At 44.5% G+C, this 18,023-nt stretch overlaps 1 protein-coding gene across 1 annotated transcript in view; it reads right to left on the reverse strand.

The window, feature by feature from the left end:
• Nucleotides 1–653: 653 nt before the first annotated feature.
• Nucleotides 654–18,023, reverse strand: part of LOC147724780 (ly6/PLAUR domain-containing protein 2-like) — a 180,593-nt gene continuing 163,223 nt past the window's right edge. Inside the window, exon 3 of the mRNA XM_086966298.1 lies at nt 654–1,334. Within this exon, the coding sequence (XP_086822424.1) occupies nt 1,093–1,334 (242 nt within the window). The 3' untranslated portion in view covers nt 654–1,092. The remainder of the gene's footprint in view (nt 1,335–18,023) is intronic.

Raw genomic sequence — 18,023 nt, forward strand, 5'->3', positions numbered from 1 at the left:
CTGAATCGCAGAGGTATGTATGAATGTTTTGTGACTGTGAATGCGGTCACAAAACATTTTCAGTTACCACCACCATTTGCAAAAGGGGAAGGGCTCCCTATGGGTATGCAAAAACCTTGTTAGCAGCAGACAGTGGTCCCACGGACCAATGCCTCCTCTTAAAAAATGATAGGAAAACGTTTCATTTTTCTTCGTGTAAAGCATCCCGTTTTCCTTTACCTTAAGAAAAATGGTCTGCTTTACAATAAAAGATTGCTTTTTTAAAAGCAATAACAGAAATGGTGGTCTGCTGGCTTCAACAGGCCACCATCCCTGTGTTTTTTGTGATTCCAAATGGGTTGCAAATTGTGACCTCCCTCATTAATATTTATGAGGTAGGTCATTTGCGACCCACTGGAAATCTCAGAAAGTGTTCAACACACTATTATACATGCTTTTTTGCGATTTCCTAATTGTGAAACGCAAGGATTCATAAATAGGAAATCACAAAATGGGGTCTAAATAAATCTAGCCCATAATCCCCAGAAAAGAAAGCTGACACATACGACAAGCTCACACTTAGTTAGTGCAGCTGAGGAACATTGTCTATCAATTACACTACACAAAAATCATACTTCCATTTTGTTTCATGTATGAAGGTGCATAAAAGAATGTGAGAGTGAAAATATAATTTATTAATAGTACTCATCAGAAAGGTATGTTTCTCATCTTTGGGAAAATAAAACAATCATGGCTTCAACCTCATCCAAATTTCCGAAAGAAGTGGACTGCTCTATTGCATAGTGAAGGCATCATTCCCTCCAATGTCACTAAATCAAAGTGGTCAAAAATAGATCTATGGTGATGTCTACTTCTTGTAGAGATGGATCAAATGTTTTTTTAATTAGATAGTGAAAGTGTTCCTTTTATTATTTTTATTTTCAAAGATACAACAGTGACATAGACCTGGCCTTTAATATTATCGAAACATATATCCTTTTTGCCTCTCACTCCAGGGATTTTCACTCCTAAAATGTATGCTTCTCCATTGATGAAATCTGTTTAGTGCTTGACAAAGTGAGCATATTCAATATGGCACATCTTTTTCTCAAATCAGAGTTGAGTTTTACATATAGCCCAGTAGACCAGGGCCATTGCTATTAACGTGTAGCTGCAGTTGTTGCTGGTTGTTGAGCTTTTACTGGTACAAGTAGAGCCATCAATTGCTCTGCAGTTACACAAGTCCTTATAACAGCATAACACAGGGTGTTCAAGTCCAATCTCATCTAGATTACTTTCTTTACAATTAATAGCACAACTTCGAGTGATTGATTCATCACCCTGGAACGGAAAGCCTGGAAGTAGATGAAAAAAAGAAACATTAATCCATTAAGACGTCTGATTGGTTACAACAGAGCTTACATAATTATTTGTTTGTCAACCTGGTTTATTAACATTCTGAAATTAAACGGAGGAAAAAGACAGTGACGAACGATGGTAAGTAACGTTAAGTTGGCATATTAGATTAGGCTTCACCAACGAGAAGCTGGTGGACTAATGGTATCTCTTTAGCTACTTGAAAGTATTTCTCCAGTATGTCACCCAGCATAGCAAATTAAAAGATTTTGCTTGGTTGAATGGGAAACAACCATTACAACGCATTAATTAAATCGCACTACCTTTACAATGCAGTCATTACAACATAACATCCTTTACATGGCATGCCATTACAACGCAGCCATTACATCGCATGTCACTACAACGCATGTCCTTACAATGCATGTCCCTATAACGCATGTAATTACAACCCAAATATAAGGTAAGTAATGGGGAATAGTAATTTTTACCCCTCCCCTATCCAACACTTACCCTACTCTTGCACTCACTGAAGTAGGAATAATAATTTTTACCCCTACACTATCCAACACTTACCCTACTGTTGCCCTAAAGGTAATATGCGTTGTAATGGTATGCATTGTAATGGTATGTGTTGTAATTGAATGCGTTGTAAATGTCGTTTCTAAAAATGAGTTGTGATGGCATGCAATGTAAAAACATGCATGTAAAGGCATGCGTTGTAAATGTTTGCGTTGTCTCGTCATACATTCGGATAAATATATATATATATATATATATATATCCAAGTTCAAACAGCAACTTCAATCAAAGTGGAATACCACAAAAAATTATCTGGCTGGAAATCTACTAATTTGATCAGTGGGGATGAGTATAAATATCTAAGAGTAAATAATCCAGTTCTACCAATCATGTACTTCATCCCCAAAATACATAAGGACCCTTTGAAACCCACTGGCAGACCGATCATCTCTGCCAGAGGTAGTCTGTTGGAACGAACATCAATCTATATAGACCACTTTTTAGAGGGCTATGTACAGAAACTGAAATCATACATACGTGATACCAGTGATTTTTTGGTGAAGTTGAAAGAAATTGAATGGAAACAGGGTGAATGGCTTATGGCCTTAGACGTGACATCGCTGTATACCAGCATTGCGCATGTACAGGGACTGGAAGCGGTGAAATACTTCCTGTCTAGAAGATCTGAAGATTGTGATGCCCATAATGTAATGTTGTTGGATATGTTGAATTTCTGTTTATCAAATAATATCTTTATGTTCAACAAGTTGATTTATCGGCAAATTCAGGGTGTGGCAATGGGGGCCAGCTTCTCCCCGAGTTTCGCATGTCTGCACATGGGAGCTTGGGAGGAGCTGGTCCTCAGAACCACATACCTGGAGGAAATGGAGAACAACATTATTGTTTGGTTTCGTTTCATAGATGATTTGTTTATTATTTGGCGGGGCAGTGAGGAGTCTGCAGAAAAATTAATTACTAATATCAATGAAAATGAACTAAATCTTAGATTTACTGCAACACTCAGCTAAAACACTGTAACCTTTTTGGACACTGAGGTGTATGTGGAAAACAACAAACTACACACAAAAATATACCGAAAGAAAACTGCTGGGAACAGCAGCCTACATGCTGCGAGTGCCCACCCTAGGCACGTCATAGCAAGCATCCCCTATGGGGAGATGCTAATAATGAAAAGAGGATGCAGTGACCCTGTAGAATTGAAAAAAGCCCAAAGTGAGAGTAAGAAAAGATTTCTCAACAGGGGATACTCAACTGAGATAATTGATAGAGCCATTGCTAAATCAGAAACATTATCAAGGGACGAGTTACTGGAGGGTAATTACCAACACAGACAAAGTCTTGCCAATAAAGAAAAAAGCGAGTTCAGAATCATAACGGGATTCAGTAGACAATCGAGGGACATCTACAGGATTGTCAATAAATATTGGCCTCTGGTGACAAGAGATCCTATCATTGGCAAGGATTTGCCGACTAGGGTATCTCTAACTTACAGCAGGGCTCTAGAGATCAAATAGTGGACACCAATCCTGAACCCGTCAAAGGCAGCAATTGGTGGCAATCGAACAAGGGATTCTATAAATGCAAAACATGCAAAGTATGCACCCATGGGGTCGATACCAAAACGTATAAAGACGGATTTAGCGATATAGATCATCCAATATCGCAGGTATTGACTTGTAAAACCGACCATGCGGTATACATCTTGCAATGCCCTTGTTCATTAATGTACGTTGGTAGTACTAAACTCCCAGTACACCAACGAATCCTACAACATCTTAGAGCTATATCTAATGGGGACAACACCTACCCAGTAGCTCGCCACTATCGCGAAGTACATCAAAGTAACAACAAGTCATTAACTTACTTTGTGATTGACAGCGTTAACACCAACAGACGGGGTGGCGTTAGAGAATCTAAGTTGAGAAACTTGAAACAAAATACATCCTCTTACTCAATACCAAGGCCCCGACAGGATTAAATATCACTGAGGATATGTACACGTGTTTACTTTAATATAATTGGAATATAAATATTTCTAACATAATCAATAAGTTGTGTTCAACAGGGACCTGATGCATAACTATGACATCCTATAAAAACAGAGGAATAACCGAGCTGGGATATAAGTTAGCCTTATTTGTTTTTATGTGATGTCAGTTCACTTCTTTTTGAATTGATGTTGAGTCTGTGAGACCGAGTAGCTGCTGCTATTTTGATTGAAAAAATGTAAAAAAGCAAAAAAAGAAAAAGAGTAACAGGATATATAAGTGTTTGTTCACAAGTCAATACTATCTAGCTTTAAGGTCCTTAATCCTGGATAGCTGATTTGATTAATACTGACTTGTTTTATTATGCTTTGCACCATTTCACTTTATTATGGACATGGTTGATAATGAAGGCTGAACCGTTTACGTCAAGTAACTGAGTGAGAAATGATAGAATATGTACAATTGATGATCGATAATTACTTTAACGTCCATTATTGAAACTTTGCCTTCGGGTAAAGGTTTTTTTACATTGAATAGTGTTACTGTGATAATTTGCACATTTATTGCTATGATAGAGGTTATTATAATATTATCATAGTGGCAATCTTTTTGCACAATTGCAAGAATTTGCACAAGCTATTTATGCACTTTAGCAGAAGCACTTTACATTTTGATACAACATAGATTGGCAATGTAAATATGTAAATATATTAAATATACTAAATAACCTATATATTTTTTTACAAGGACGTTTTTAATAACAGATGGATATATTCTTGTATTTGACCATTATCAACAAACTCATGATTGTTTACTTACTGTAAATAATGTGGTATTTAACCTGTGATTTATATAACTTAAGGTAAAAAAACGATATTAAATGTATGCCTCCTATGACATTACCTAGGTATGTCTAAAAAACCATTCAGAATTTATAAGTATTTCTTCCATGTCCATTTTTAACACAAGCATGTGATCAACTTTTTTCAACAGAAGCGGTCTCTTTAAAAGAACAGCTCATTATGTTTGACACTGTCATCTGAACAAGGCTCCTCGGAGCCGAAACGTCATGCAATGTGCTTGCACTAATTAAATGAATTGCACGAACTTGGACCGTGTCTGCGTCATTCTGTGGAGTGTGGGGAATGCCTTACTTATGGAGTCTGAGCGCTGATCCTAGGATATATATATATATATATATATATATATATATATATATATATATATATATATATATATATATATATATATATATATATGGACGCTCGCGTGTAAAGACACAGCCACACTCGCGGGGAGAAACTTGAACTCACCTGTCTTGCCACAGCATGCTTGAGTAGCTGAGGAGCTCAAGAGAAAGTGATTCAGTCCCATTTCGCCGTGGAATTCCTGACGCGTTTCGAAGGCTCCCGCCTTCTCTTCAGAGGATTTGGCGAACTGATGATGGGAATGCAGGTACCAGCCCTGATAATGATCATGGCACGCCCCTAGTGGGCAGTCTAAATGTCCCAGTGCCTGATGGGACTGGTAGTCCTGTTAGTCTTGGCGCCCCATCTGTGGATCAAGATGGACGAGTGGTCTCCCCTCGCCAACCAGGCAACCTCACGAAAACGGAGTAGCAGACGGATATATGGCCGTCAGACTAGCAAGCTGGATGCTTACCCTAGTCGGCTCCTACCCTGAGGCTGCTTGGCGGTGCTCAGCGTGTGTGCAGGGACACTGCTCGCTCGTTTCCATCATGGCGCTGCTGCACTCTTCTGGCGGGTGCGGTAAAGGATGGTGATGGTTCCATCCACATGTGGACGCTCGCTTGTAAAGACACAGCCACACTCGCGGGGAGAAACTTGAACTCGCCTGTCTTGCCGCAGCATGCTTGAATAGCTGAGGAGCTCAAGAGAAAGTGATTCAGTCCCATTTCGCCGTGGAATTCCTGACGCGTTTCGAAGGCTCCCGCCTTCTCTTCAGAGGATTTGGCGAACTGATGATGGGAATGCAGGTACCAGCCCTGATAATGATCATGGCACGCCCCTAGTGGGCAGTCTAAATGTCCCAGTGCCTGATGGGACTGGTAGTCCTGTTAGTCTTGGCGCCCCATCTGTGGATCAAGATGGACGAGTGGTCTCCCCTCGCCAACCAGGCAACCTCACGATAGCGGAGTAGCAGACGGATATATGCCCGTCAGACTAGCAAGCTGGATGCTTACCCTAGTCGGCTCCGACCCTGAGGCTGCTTGGTGGTGCTCAGCGTGTGTGCAGGGACACTGCTCGCTCGTTTCCATCATGGCGCTGCTGCACTCTTCTTGCGGGTGCGGTAAAGGATGGTGATGGTTCCATCCACATGTGGACGCTCGCGTGTAAAGACACAGCCACACTCGCGGGGAGAAACTTGAACTCGCCTGTCTTGCCACAGCATGCTTGAATAGCTGAGGAGCTCAAGAGAAAGTGATTCAGTCCCATTTCGCCGTGGAATTCCTGACGCGTTTCGAAGGCTCCCACCTTCTCTTCAGAGGATTTGGCGAACTGATGATGGGAATGCAGGTACCAGCCCTGATAATGATCATGGCACGCCCCTAGTGGGCAGTCTAAATGTCCCAGTGCCTGATGGGACTGGTAGTCCTGTTAGTCTTGGCGCCCCATCTGTGGATCAAGATGGACGAGTGGTCTCCCCTCGCCAACCAGGCAACCTCACGATAGCGGAGTAGCAGACGGATATATGCCCGTCAGACTAGCAAGCTGGATGCTTACCCTAGTCGGCTCCGACCCTGAGGCTGCTTGGTGGTGCTCAGCGTGTGTGCAGGGACACTGCTCGCTCGTTTCCATCATGGCGCTGCTGCACTCTTCTGGCGGGTGCGGTAAAGGATGGTGATGGTTCCATCCACATGTGGACGCTCACGTGTAAAGACACAGCCACACTCGCGGGGAGAAACTTGAACTCGCCTGTCTTGCCACAGCATGCTTGAATAGCTGAGGAGCTCAAGAGAAAGTGATTCAGTCCCATTTCGCCGTGGAATTCCTGACGCGTTTCGAAGGCTCCCGCCTTCTCTTCAGAGGATTTGGCGAACTGATGATGGGAATGCAGGTACCAGCCCTGATAATGATCATGGCACGCCCCTAGTGGGCAGTCTAAATGTCCCAGTGCCTGATGGGACTGGTAGTCCTGTTAGTCTTGGCGCCCCATCTGTGGATCAAGATGGACGAGTGGTCTCCCCTCGCCAACCAGGCAACCTCACGATAGCGGAGTAGCAGACGGATATATGCCCGTCAGACTAGCAAGCTGGATGCTTACCCTAGTCGGCTCCTACCCTGAGGCTGCTTGGCGGTGCTCAGCGTGTGTGCAGGGACACTGCTCGCTCGTTTCCATCATGGCGCTGCTGCACTCTTCTGGCGGGTGCGGTAAAGGATGGTGATGGTTCCATCCACATGTGGACGCTCGCGTGTAAAGACACAGCCACACTCGCGAGGAGAAACTTGAACTCGCCTGTCTTGCCACAGCATGCTTGAATAGCTGAGGAGCTCAAGAGAAAGTGATTCAGTCCCATTTCGCCGTGGAATTCCTGACGCGTTTCGAAGGCTCCCGCCTTCTCTTCAGAGGATTTGGCGAACTGATGATGGGAATGCAGGTACCAGCCCTGATAATGATCATGGCACGCCCCTAGTGGGCAGTCTAAATGTCCAAGTGCCTGATGGGAGTGGTAGTCCTGTTAGTCTTGGCGCCCCATCTGTGGATCAAGATGGACGAGTGGTCTCCCCTCGCCAACCAGGCAACCTCACGATAGTGGAGTAGCAGACGGATATATGCCCGTCAGACTAGCAAGCTGGATGCTTACCCTAGTCGGCTCCTACCCTGAGGCTGCTTGGCGGTGCTCAGCGTGTGTGCAGGGACACTGCTCGCTCGTTTCCATCATGGAAACGAGCGAGTTTATAGCCAACTATAAACTAAGCGCTCACATCACTCGTGACATGTCAAATGACATCACTGATGACATCATGGTTTGGTTGTGAGGGTTTTCTAAATGTTTATGAGTGTTAAGCATTTATACTAAGCTACCTATGAAATTGAAATGAGTACACCTTGATTACTACTAATGAGTGATAAGATTTCTAACATATATTATGGGACTGGCCGTGTGACTGCATCTGTGTGTGTGTGTGAGTGGCTATATATGTGTATAAGTAAATGTGTGAGTAGCTGTATGGGGAGTCAGAGGCTCTGTGAGTGGCTGTATGGGTGAGTGAGTGGCTGCATGACTCGTTGAGTAGCGGTATGGTTGAATTAGTAGTTGTGTGAGTGGATGTATGAGTGAGAGAGTGACTGTTTGGTTAAGTGAGTTGGTGTGTGAGTGGCTGTATTGGAGAGTGAGTATCTGTGTGAGTGGTTGCATGAGTGAGTGAGCAGGTGTGTCAGTAATTGTATGGTTCTTTGAATAGGAATATAAGTGGTTGTGTGAGTGTGTGTTTGGGTGGGTGAGTTGATGTGTGCGTGAGTGAGTGGCTGTATTGAGAGTCTGTATGAGTGAATAAGTGGGTGTGTGAGTATCTGTATGGGTGATTGTGTGACTGTGAGAGTGGCTGTATGGGTGAGTGAGTGGTTGTGTGAGTAGTTGTATGAGTGAGTGAGTGGCAGTGTGAGTGGCTGTGTGAGTGAGTGAGTGGGTGTGTTAGTGGCTCTATGGATGAGTGAATGGGTGTGTGAGTAGTTGTATGAGTCTGTGAATGGCTATGTGAGTGAGTGTGTGTGTCTGAGTGGGTGTATGCGAGGTTGCTTGGAGTATGAGTGGTCGATGCATTCAGTGATATCAGCCAGTCATAAATCTTTATTCGGAATAGATAAATCCATTAAAGAATCAAACATATCAAAATCAAAATGTCATAGCACCTTTAATACATCAATCAGCAAATAACATTCATTAAAATACATATACAAACAGTACCAATACCGTCAATTATTTAAAAACCTTTCTACAGATACCCAAGAGTTCCCCCTTCCTATTTAAAAATGAAATTGAAATGTGTACTATATTTTAAATCTCCGGCTTGCAAGTAGAACATATAAACAAGCTATTTTACCTCATTTCAGGATACTAACTTAAAACTGTATTGAACACATGGCTACCAACATTGGTCAAACAGAATCTAAAAAGAGAAAGATATCACCTGTAAATGGCATTTGTTACACTAAATAAATAATATTCCTTCTCATTTGTTGTTACCAATGAGACATATCTGACCAATCCTGGTATGCTGTGTGATTTACTTAATCTCATATCAGTTCAACAACTTAGGAAATTACGTTTTACTATCTCTTTTGTGTTTCCAGTGATAGTGGAGTGGTTTACATACAATTCATTCATACCCAACATTCCAAAAGGCATCTGTGAGAAGTTGGCCCGATATGCAGTGTTCACTAATCTAGCGACCACTATGCATCGGTCCAAACGACCCTTATGGTGATTGGTTGTAAGTCAACCTTAGACCAGCTATCCTAGTAGCGTGGATACGAGCAGTCTTCGGGCTAAACTCTAGAGGGCGTGTTAAGCCAACTGTTATACCATCACATACCCCTTGAACACCAAGTGAAAGGACACCACACAAGTGTTATGAAAATAAACAGTATATTTATTAGAATCACAACAGCCCTGTACTCTTTATGAGGACAGGGTACTAAGCACAGAACAAAACTCTTAGGAAAATACTTCAAGTGCACAATCAATACAAGTGCCCGAGGGCACGGAAAGTTTAGTGGTCTCGGGCGGACCCGATAAGGCAAGTCGGAAGCGAGGGACTCGAGACCCTTAAGTAAGGAGGCTATGCGGGCACCGAAATGCCGAAGTTACCTAGCCACAAGGGCTGCGGCTGCACAAGTCTTACAGGCGTTGGGGGTCTTCGCTGACGAGCCAGGAGCCGGAAGGAAGGAGTTGCTGGCCGGCGACCAGTGGAGATAGTTCGTAGAGATCCAAGCCTGGATCCGATATCGATGACACCTGAAAGCAGAGGGGACCAAGTTCGTACTACTAGACAGTAGTCAGAGGGTACCAGGAGGGCACCGGATGATCGTCACCTCGACTAGGTGAGTGGGCGACGCTAGGTTCTGCAGTCTCACGGACCAGGAGGCGTTGTCGGTGACCAGGATGGAGGTGCGAGCTGTCCCACGAAGATTGATGCTGTCGGCGTCGCTGGGCCCCGGATTGGGGCAACAAGCCTTGGCAGATTTCAGGGCCACGTGGTGGGCCTAAAATGGCGTCTTGAGTGGACCAGCAGGGTCCGGGGTGCTCCTCTCGCAGAAGGGAGCAAAGGCTAGTCTGGAGCAACCAGACCAGCAGCGTTGGTTGTCGGTTGTCGTCAAAGAGTCGCAAGCCAGCAACTAGTGATCGGACAACGTGCTGAACAGCGAAGCAGAAGGGCCCCACACAGATCGTGGAGATGCTGGGAGGCTGCACTTCAGTGCTGGAGCTGCTCAGGGTCGGGGCTTCTCGGACCCCAGAGCACTCACCAGAGGATTCCTTCGGTGGTCGTGCTGATTTAAGAAAGCGTGCAGGTTTTGATGATGGCCGGTCCCTCGAGGTCTCGTCGCACCCACAGATCTCAGCTGAGCTGACGATGTGGGTAGAGGTCAGAGGTGCCAGGGAAGCCGGTTCTCGTCGAGCTGGGCAGTCGGATTCCTGAGGAAGGACTTGCAGCAAACCGCAGAGTTCTTAGATGGTGCCTGCGGATGCAGGGTGACTACTCCTTAGCCACAAGGGAGAAATCTTAAGAAGAGTCTCGAAGTCCTTTCGTAGAAAGTATTCTTGATTCAAAGATGATCTAATTTGGAAGGGTCCCCGCTCCGGCCTTTATCCTAAAGAAAGGGGTGGGTGCATGACTAGGTCCTGCCCTCGGGGTGGGACCAGGAAGGGGGGTAGTTACACCCCTCTCCCCTGCCGGACTTTCCCCGGGTCAGGGGCTGCGCGCCCCTGGAACTGGTTCTAACCGGCAGATGCGTAGTGAGCACCGGGGTGCCACTCCGCAGTCACCTTCTAGTAAAGCCCTGCCTACCCAGGATACACAAAACCCTGTCTGGGATGGTGCGAACACCGCCCCGGACAGGAAACCCTTTGTCCAAGCTCTCCCCGCTGGAAGGATTCCCAGCAGCAGGAGGTCAGACTCGTGTCTGTGGTGGCAGCATCCATTTTGTGGAGCTGAGGCTTCAGTTAGCTTTAACCGGGGTTCACAGTTACGTACATGTCGTGTCCCTCTAGAAGGGCGGAATGCGAACCTCGTCGCCAGTATTGGTGAGGGGGCCGCATCCCGATTCGTATGACACCTTACTCGACATGTCTTGATAAGGCGATACCGAAGTTACCAATATGGTACGCGTTATCATGGAACAGCCATTGGGTCTTGGTTCCGCAAGCTGCAACCGGGCTTGGCTTGTGCCAGAGCCCAATTCACACGATTCCACACACTCTGCCTTCAAGATTGTCAAGGCCTGCCATAGAAGTGTCTGATAGGAACTCGGGTGTCCATTTTAGGGTTAGATATAGGAATACTATACCTATAGCAACGGGCGAGTACGCCACTTTGCCCCAGCTGTCGCGCAGCCAGTTGTGTCAGATTTAGATGGCCATCCAGGGGTGGCATAATACATGCTTCAGCCCCTGGTAGGCCCTGGGTACACCGATGCCCTGAGTTACAGGGTCAGACAAGGTGGCCCAGTTCCAATTGGGTAATGCACCTAGGGTACACATCAATTTAGCGAGAGAACAGCTAGGCTGTGGGTCTGATTGGCAGGCCCACAGCCCGAGAAAGTCGTAAACCAGTGATACAAAAGCAAAAAGTCCGGCTGATCATAGGATTGCGGACCCTACTCTCCTACAGCATCTTTATATAAGACAACCAAACCCTCACTCTTGTTAGACCCAGGCACTCCAAAATGCATGCCTGCACCACGGAGGCCTCAGGGTTATACCAAACCTTAACCCATAACAATAAGGGGGAGAGATTTAGGAGATGCGTTAGTTATGAAAGACCAAGCTGTTCATGGCATGATAAATTTGCTGCTCCTTGGGGGGACCTGTAATAGTATTCTTAGGAAAGTGTTTTCTACCTTTTGCAAGAGGTCTATGCTTGTATATTCCCATAGGCCAGCTCCATAAGATCCTGCTGAAACACCTTTTTTATAGAGATAAATAGGCTCTTTAGCTGGTTTTTGCCCTAGATTCTAAGATAATTTAGACATTGCTTCAACGTATTTGCCCTAACATTTAAAAGCTGTTTCCATGGCAGCACTGAGCTAAATAAAATCCCATTTATTAAGTTTTAGTATTTTGCGTCCTGGAAATCAACACAAAAGACTTACGGCAATATATTTTAGGACTTGCAAGCCATTTGAGGTTCATGCAATAAGCACAGCATCATCTGCATATAGTAAAATATATATTTGATGTCCCCCCCATAGCAGGGATATATTGTTCTAAGCCACTTGTTGGGAGCAGAGAAAACCTTGAAATAAGGCTATTCAAAGTATTTCCAATCACAGCATGATCAAAGTGCATAATTTTGAGTTAAAATATCCTGCCCACATTAACATTGTTTTACGTTTTGTTCTGCAAAGAATGTATGTCACAAAAACATCAAAAGGAGCAATACCCTCCAGTTTAAAGTCTTTAAAATGGATATAATATTCGTTAACCACCTTGCGTTCAAACTCTCTCTGACAAGACTTTAGGATAGCTAAAGAAATAAGGAGAAGACTATACTTTCGATTCATTTGAGGCAGGAATTACAACAGATGATATCCCCCATTTTGTCCTGCCTTCTAAGGAAGTAGGTGCAGGCTCCCAAAAATCATGATACCACTTTACACACATAACATCTTTTGTCCAGATTTCTTAGAGACAAACAATATTCCATTTATTTATGGAATCATTCCAGTTAGGGTTATTTGACTTAGCCCGCAGACCTGTGATGTTCCAGGAAGCAATTTTACATTCCACGTGAGCTCGGGGATTTAACAAACCATCTTGTATTAATCCTGAAAATTGGTTGGGAGAAGGCCCATCAGGTTGTTTGGTAAGTTAATCTATTTGATCCAGAGGGGCAATAGGATCAAATCTGTTAAAAATTAGAACTGTGAAAGTCCTAAGAGGTCGTGCGCTCTATAAATGTCTTTGATTGATTGATTGATTGATTGATTGAAAGGGGTAAAATGCAATAGATGGGTGAGACGATTTTGAGGTGCCCAAGGTGGACTATAGAAATAGCCTAAAGGCAAGATTTCAATTCTACTTTGAAAGCAACTAAAATTATGTAAGTCTGTTATGATCTGTCTTACCAACGCCTCATTTATGAAGTTTACCACCACACAATCAAAAGCATCTCTTTTTGGCATTGTACCAACCCAATCCACTCGCCGCACATAGTAAATGTCATTGTGAGATACATTTTGCTTACTTCCGTTTTTCTTTAACCAATGTACCACCTTGTTTTTCAGTTGGCCGTAATCTTCACTAAAGCCATCTTGCAACGGTTGGGGCAGGTCTTTCGTTGTTATTTTGGAGTCGATGCAACGTTTGACTGTATCATGCTATAGGTGAAGGAGTTAATTAGTTCACAGACCCATGATTTCTAACTACTAATAAATCTCCAGCATTTGTTTTGTCTGCCACGATGTGTTGAACCCTCGGCCTCTGTAAAGTTTGAGACTTTATCTGAGTTATTGCCCATTACTGTTTACTTGTACTAGGAGTTGAGTACACCTTTTTCAAAGTTAAAGTTAACGTTAAAGGTTTTATAAAGCGCTCGTAGACCAAGCGGTTTCTTGGCGCTGGGGACGGAAGTAGGGAGGGGACGGGGGTGCCGCCTATTCAGAGAAAGCTTGTGAGAAGAACTGAGTCTTCAGGGCCCTGCAGAAGTCCATATTGGAAGCAGTGGTCCTGATACTAAGGGGAAAAGTGTTCCAAAAGGAGGGGGCCAAAAAAGAAAAACTCATGCCACCATCTTTCTTCCTTCTGAAACGGGGGATGCATAGAAGGTGCTTAGAGGAGGACCGCAGGGCCCGGTTGGTAACGTAAGCCTTAAGTTTAGAAGTAGTAAAGGCAAGAGCTGTGCCGTCAAGAGCCCTGAAGATCAGACATCCAAGTTTGAAAAGGGAACATTCAGTAAGCGGTAACCAATGTAATGTTTTTAGTAGTGGAGTGGCATGATAGTGTTTGGAGAGTTTGTAGACTAACCTTGCAGCCTGGTTCTGGATTAGTTGGAGACGGCGGTGCTTGTATGCAGGAATGCCAACATACAGAGTGTTTCCATAATCCAGCCGGGATATAACCATGGCTAGCAAAATGAGTTTCAGTGCCGCAGTAGAGAAAAAATGGGAAATTTTAAGTATAATACTTAACTTAAGAAAGCAGGATGAAACCACTGCACTGATTTTAGAGTGCATGAAAAGATCACTGCTAACTTTGATGCCAAGAGTTTTGACAGAAGCAGAATGAGAGGGAGGGGAACCAAAGGAAAGGGGCCAGAAAGAAGAGGACCAGGGACTGGAGACACCACCAGTAAGCACTAGCTCGGTCTTATCAGGATTAAGCTTAAGGTGGCTGAAATTCATCCAGTCACTGATGAAGGTCATAATCGATTGAAAATTAAAAGCAGAAGAGGAGTGAGAAGAGATATTGAAAAGAAGTTGGAGGTCATCAGCTTAATTAAACACTGTGACATCAAGTTTCTGAAGAGCAGAAATAAGGGGAAAGATATAAAGATTGAATAGAAGAGGAGAAAGGGACGACCCTTGGGGGACACCGCAGGTGATACTGCATGGAGCAGCAGAGAAGCCTGCCAGCTGGACAGCCTGCTGGCAATTCTCCAAGAACGAGGTGATCCACGCCAGAGCGGATCCCCGAATGCCCGCGCCCTTGACACGATCGATCAAGATGGTGTGATCAACCGTGTCAAAGGCAGCGAACAGATCCAGGAGAACCAGGGCTTGAGAGGAGCTGGCTTCGGCACCACCTCTGAGCTCGTCCAGCACCGAAAGGATAACAGACTCTGTAGAGAGCGCCGGACGAAAGCCAGCCTGATGAGGGTCTAAAAAGTGCATGTTTTCAATGAAGGAGCTAAGGCATGTTGTGACATGACTCTCCAGGCTTTTCCCCAAGAAAGGGAGCAGAGAAATAGGGCGATAGTTAGAGAGAGTGGACGGATCGGCCCCTGCCTTCTTCAAGATGGGAATGATTTTAGCAGATTTGAAGAGGTCAAGGACCGTCCCCTGTAAGAGAGAGTTGTTTGAATCTCTTTGAGTAAGTGGACAGGACAACTGTCGGAAGGGGACCCAGATTTGACTTTGGTGAGTAAGGAGGAGAACGTTTCTCCAGATATCTGGGGGAACTGCTCCAAAAGGTAGGGGTTCGAGGGAGGCGCAGGACAAGAGAAGTAGGGTGAGGGAGGGGAGATAATGACTTTGATTGTGGTAATTTTATCGATTAAATAATGGTTTAAGGAATTACAGAGGGCTTGCGAGGGAGATAGCTTAAGGGTGACTCTTTCAGAGGGGGACAAGTCATGAACAATAGAGAAAATATCTTTAGGCTTATTGGCAGAAAGAAGGATTTTAAAGGTGAAGTAGTCCGATTTAGCCTGCAGGATGGACTTTTTTGTAGTCATGTAACAAGGTACGGTACGGTACAGTCGCGGCTGCCCAAAGTCTTTGGGGTGCAGCCGAAGACGTTAGGTCGACGGTTCTGGTTGGTCTAAGGGAGTTGCACTGGACTGACAGAAGCACTCCTTAGCAGAATCACCCTACCGCCGCGGGCAACAATTCTAGAGGATGGAGTCTTTCAATACGAAGAGACCTGCCAAATCAATGAACTTTGAAACCAGAATATGCACAGTGATGGCAAAAACACGATTTCTAATAATGTGCATTTTTATGTTGTGTAGTATAATGATGTTTTTAATAGGTTATGCTTTATTCACTTTTCGAGTGACATTTGCACACACTGCACAGCCCACACCTCCTTCTCTTGTTTCCCCGCATTCTTTTCACCCTCTACCTGAACACGAGTCTGCCAGAAGATTGGAGTTCGTAAATAACTCATTTGTTCAACTCTTACACCAGCACCAGTCGATAATGAACACGACAAATTGTTGGGTGTGTGGACTCATGCCACACACAACAGATAAGGGTATCCCATATTTTGTCATGCCATTTAGTTACTATGGTTCTTTATGGGCATTTCAAACGATGTTCCTGTTTGCCATCGAACCATATCCCCCACGTTCCACGAAAAGTAACTCAAGCAACAAGGCATTAGTGGTGGGAATCACAAATATGAGCAGAGATATTGACATGTATAGAACGATTCCCAGAGATGAGTTGAAGGCTTACAGCAGATGGAACACAACAGGGTATGGAATTGCCTAGAGTGAAAGCATGCTAGCGAAGAGATCCTTCCCGATCTGGATCGTACCCCACCAAGGTCACCTATGTCTGCAGGGAAATGGCAAGAATCCCAGAGCTCAGTTAGGGAAGAGTGTCTGTACTGAAACTTATGTCTTTTCGTCTCAGACCTCTCCCCCGTTCTTAGCAACTAAGGGTACCTACTTCATCTGACATGATAGAGCATATACATGGTTGCCCCGTGACTTCTCGGGCACATGCTTCATTTTGTTCCTGTTGCCTACCACCTTCACGGCCGCGGCAGATTACCATAGGACAAGGACAGTTAGAGGTGTCGTGAGTCAAGACGACACTAGGGTCAAGAGTTTGGTGACTTCGGAAAAGGTTTTCTGCCTTTTTGGGGGCCTATGGTGAACAGCAGGAACATTCGCCAATTGACAAGGGTAGTTGAATCTACGATAGTTGAAACTGCCGGTGCCCTTAGTAACTTGACTGCGGAGCTCCAGTCGCACCGCCTTATGACTCTTCAGAACAGAGCCGCCTTAGACGTCATACTTGCAGACCGAGGTGGGGTATGTAAAGTGATCCAATCAAGTTGCTGCATTTTCATCCCAGATAACGCTCCGACAGTATACCAGGCAATCTCCAAACTGCATAAAATCTCCAAATCGATTCAGGTGGATAAGGGAGACTGGTCACTGATGGGGTGGTTCTGGGAGCTGATATCGGCCTGGGGATGGAAAATTCTGATAGTCATTGGGATGGCCTTAGCCATTCTTTCCTGTTCTGCCTATGTGTACAGTGCGCTCCTGCAATATGTGGCCTCTGTACTACATCATGTGTAAGGAATCCTGTATCGAGAAACGAGCTAAGTGATAGGATGATGCTACAGCAACATCTCAATGACTTTGTGAACATAGACCTGGACTCAGATTAGCATGAGTATTGGTTGTTTTGCCTATGTAAGGGCAAACTGTAGTACTGAAATTCTGGACCCGTGTTATAAACCTCATCGTATCAAGACGATTTTGGTATCAGCAGACCGGAAATGACAAGTATACTATGCATGAGCATTTCCGTCACGATCAAGTGACGGAATCACCCTGAAATTAGCATTTCCGTTCTGAACCCTCGGGTTCCATTTTGTGAACGGCATCCATTTTGTGATTGCCCTCACATAGCCAAATGACTAGACACAAAAACCTGGTCCAAAGGACACGTACACCTTAGCTGACTCCTCTGTGACCTGGGCAAGCTGACTCCACTGCCCGAAGCCAAACCTGTTCGGCCAGGTCCTTCCCCAGTGGTCGAGCAAGATGAGTATCAAGGCACAACATATCATAAACCTTTCATCGCGCACAAACCATGCCTAATCTTACACACACCTGTCCCTGTTTATTGCTTTATAACTTGCTTTACGAGGAGGAGGTGCCCGATTTTATTGGGGGTCCGTCGATATCTGATGAAAATACTGGGTCTTGCCGGGTAATCAATTACGGGCTGGACGAACTAAAATATGTGCTTGTCATCATGACTCTGCTTTTCCTTTGTAGTAAAAATATTTGTATGGTCTTACTGAAAAATAAGGAATTTATGCCCGAAGCTCATTATTTTGTATAAAAGACGAAGGCTGGCTTTGTAACTTTGAGCAGCCTCCTGAGAATATACATGCTGTTGTACTTCTAGGATATCTGTTACTGGCTGCAGCCAATAAATACGATCTTTGACTTCACCTAGAAGACTCGGTGTTTCTGTGGTTCGAAACAGGAAGGACTCGGAGTTTTC

Source organism: Lissotriton vulgaris, chromosome 4_1, assembly GCF_964263255.1.
Source record: "Lissotriton vulgaris chromosome 4_1, aLisVul1.2, whole genome shotgun sequence".
NCBI lineage: Eukaryota > Metazoa > Chordata > Amphibia > Caudata > Salamandridae > Lissotriton > Lissotriton vulgaris.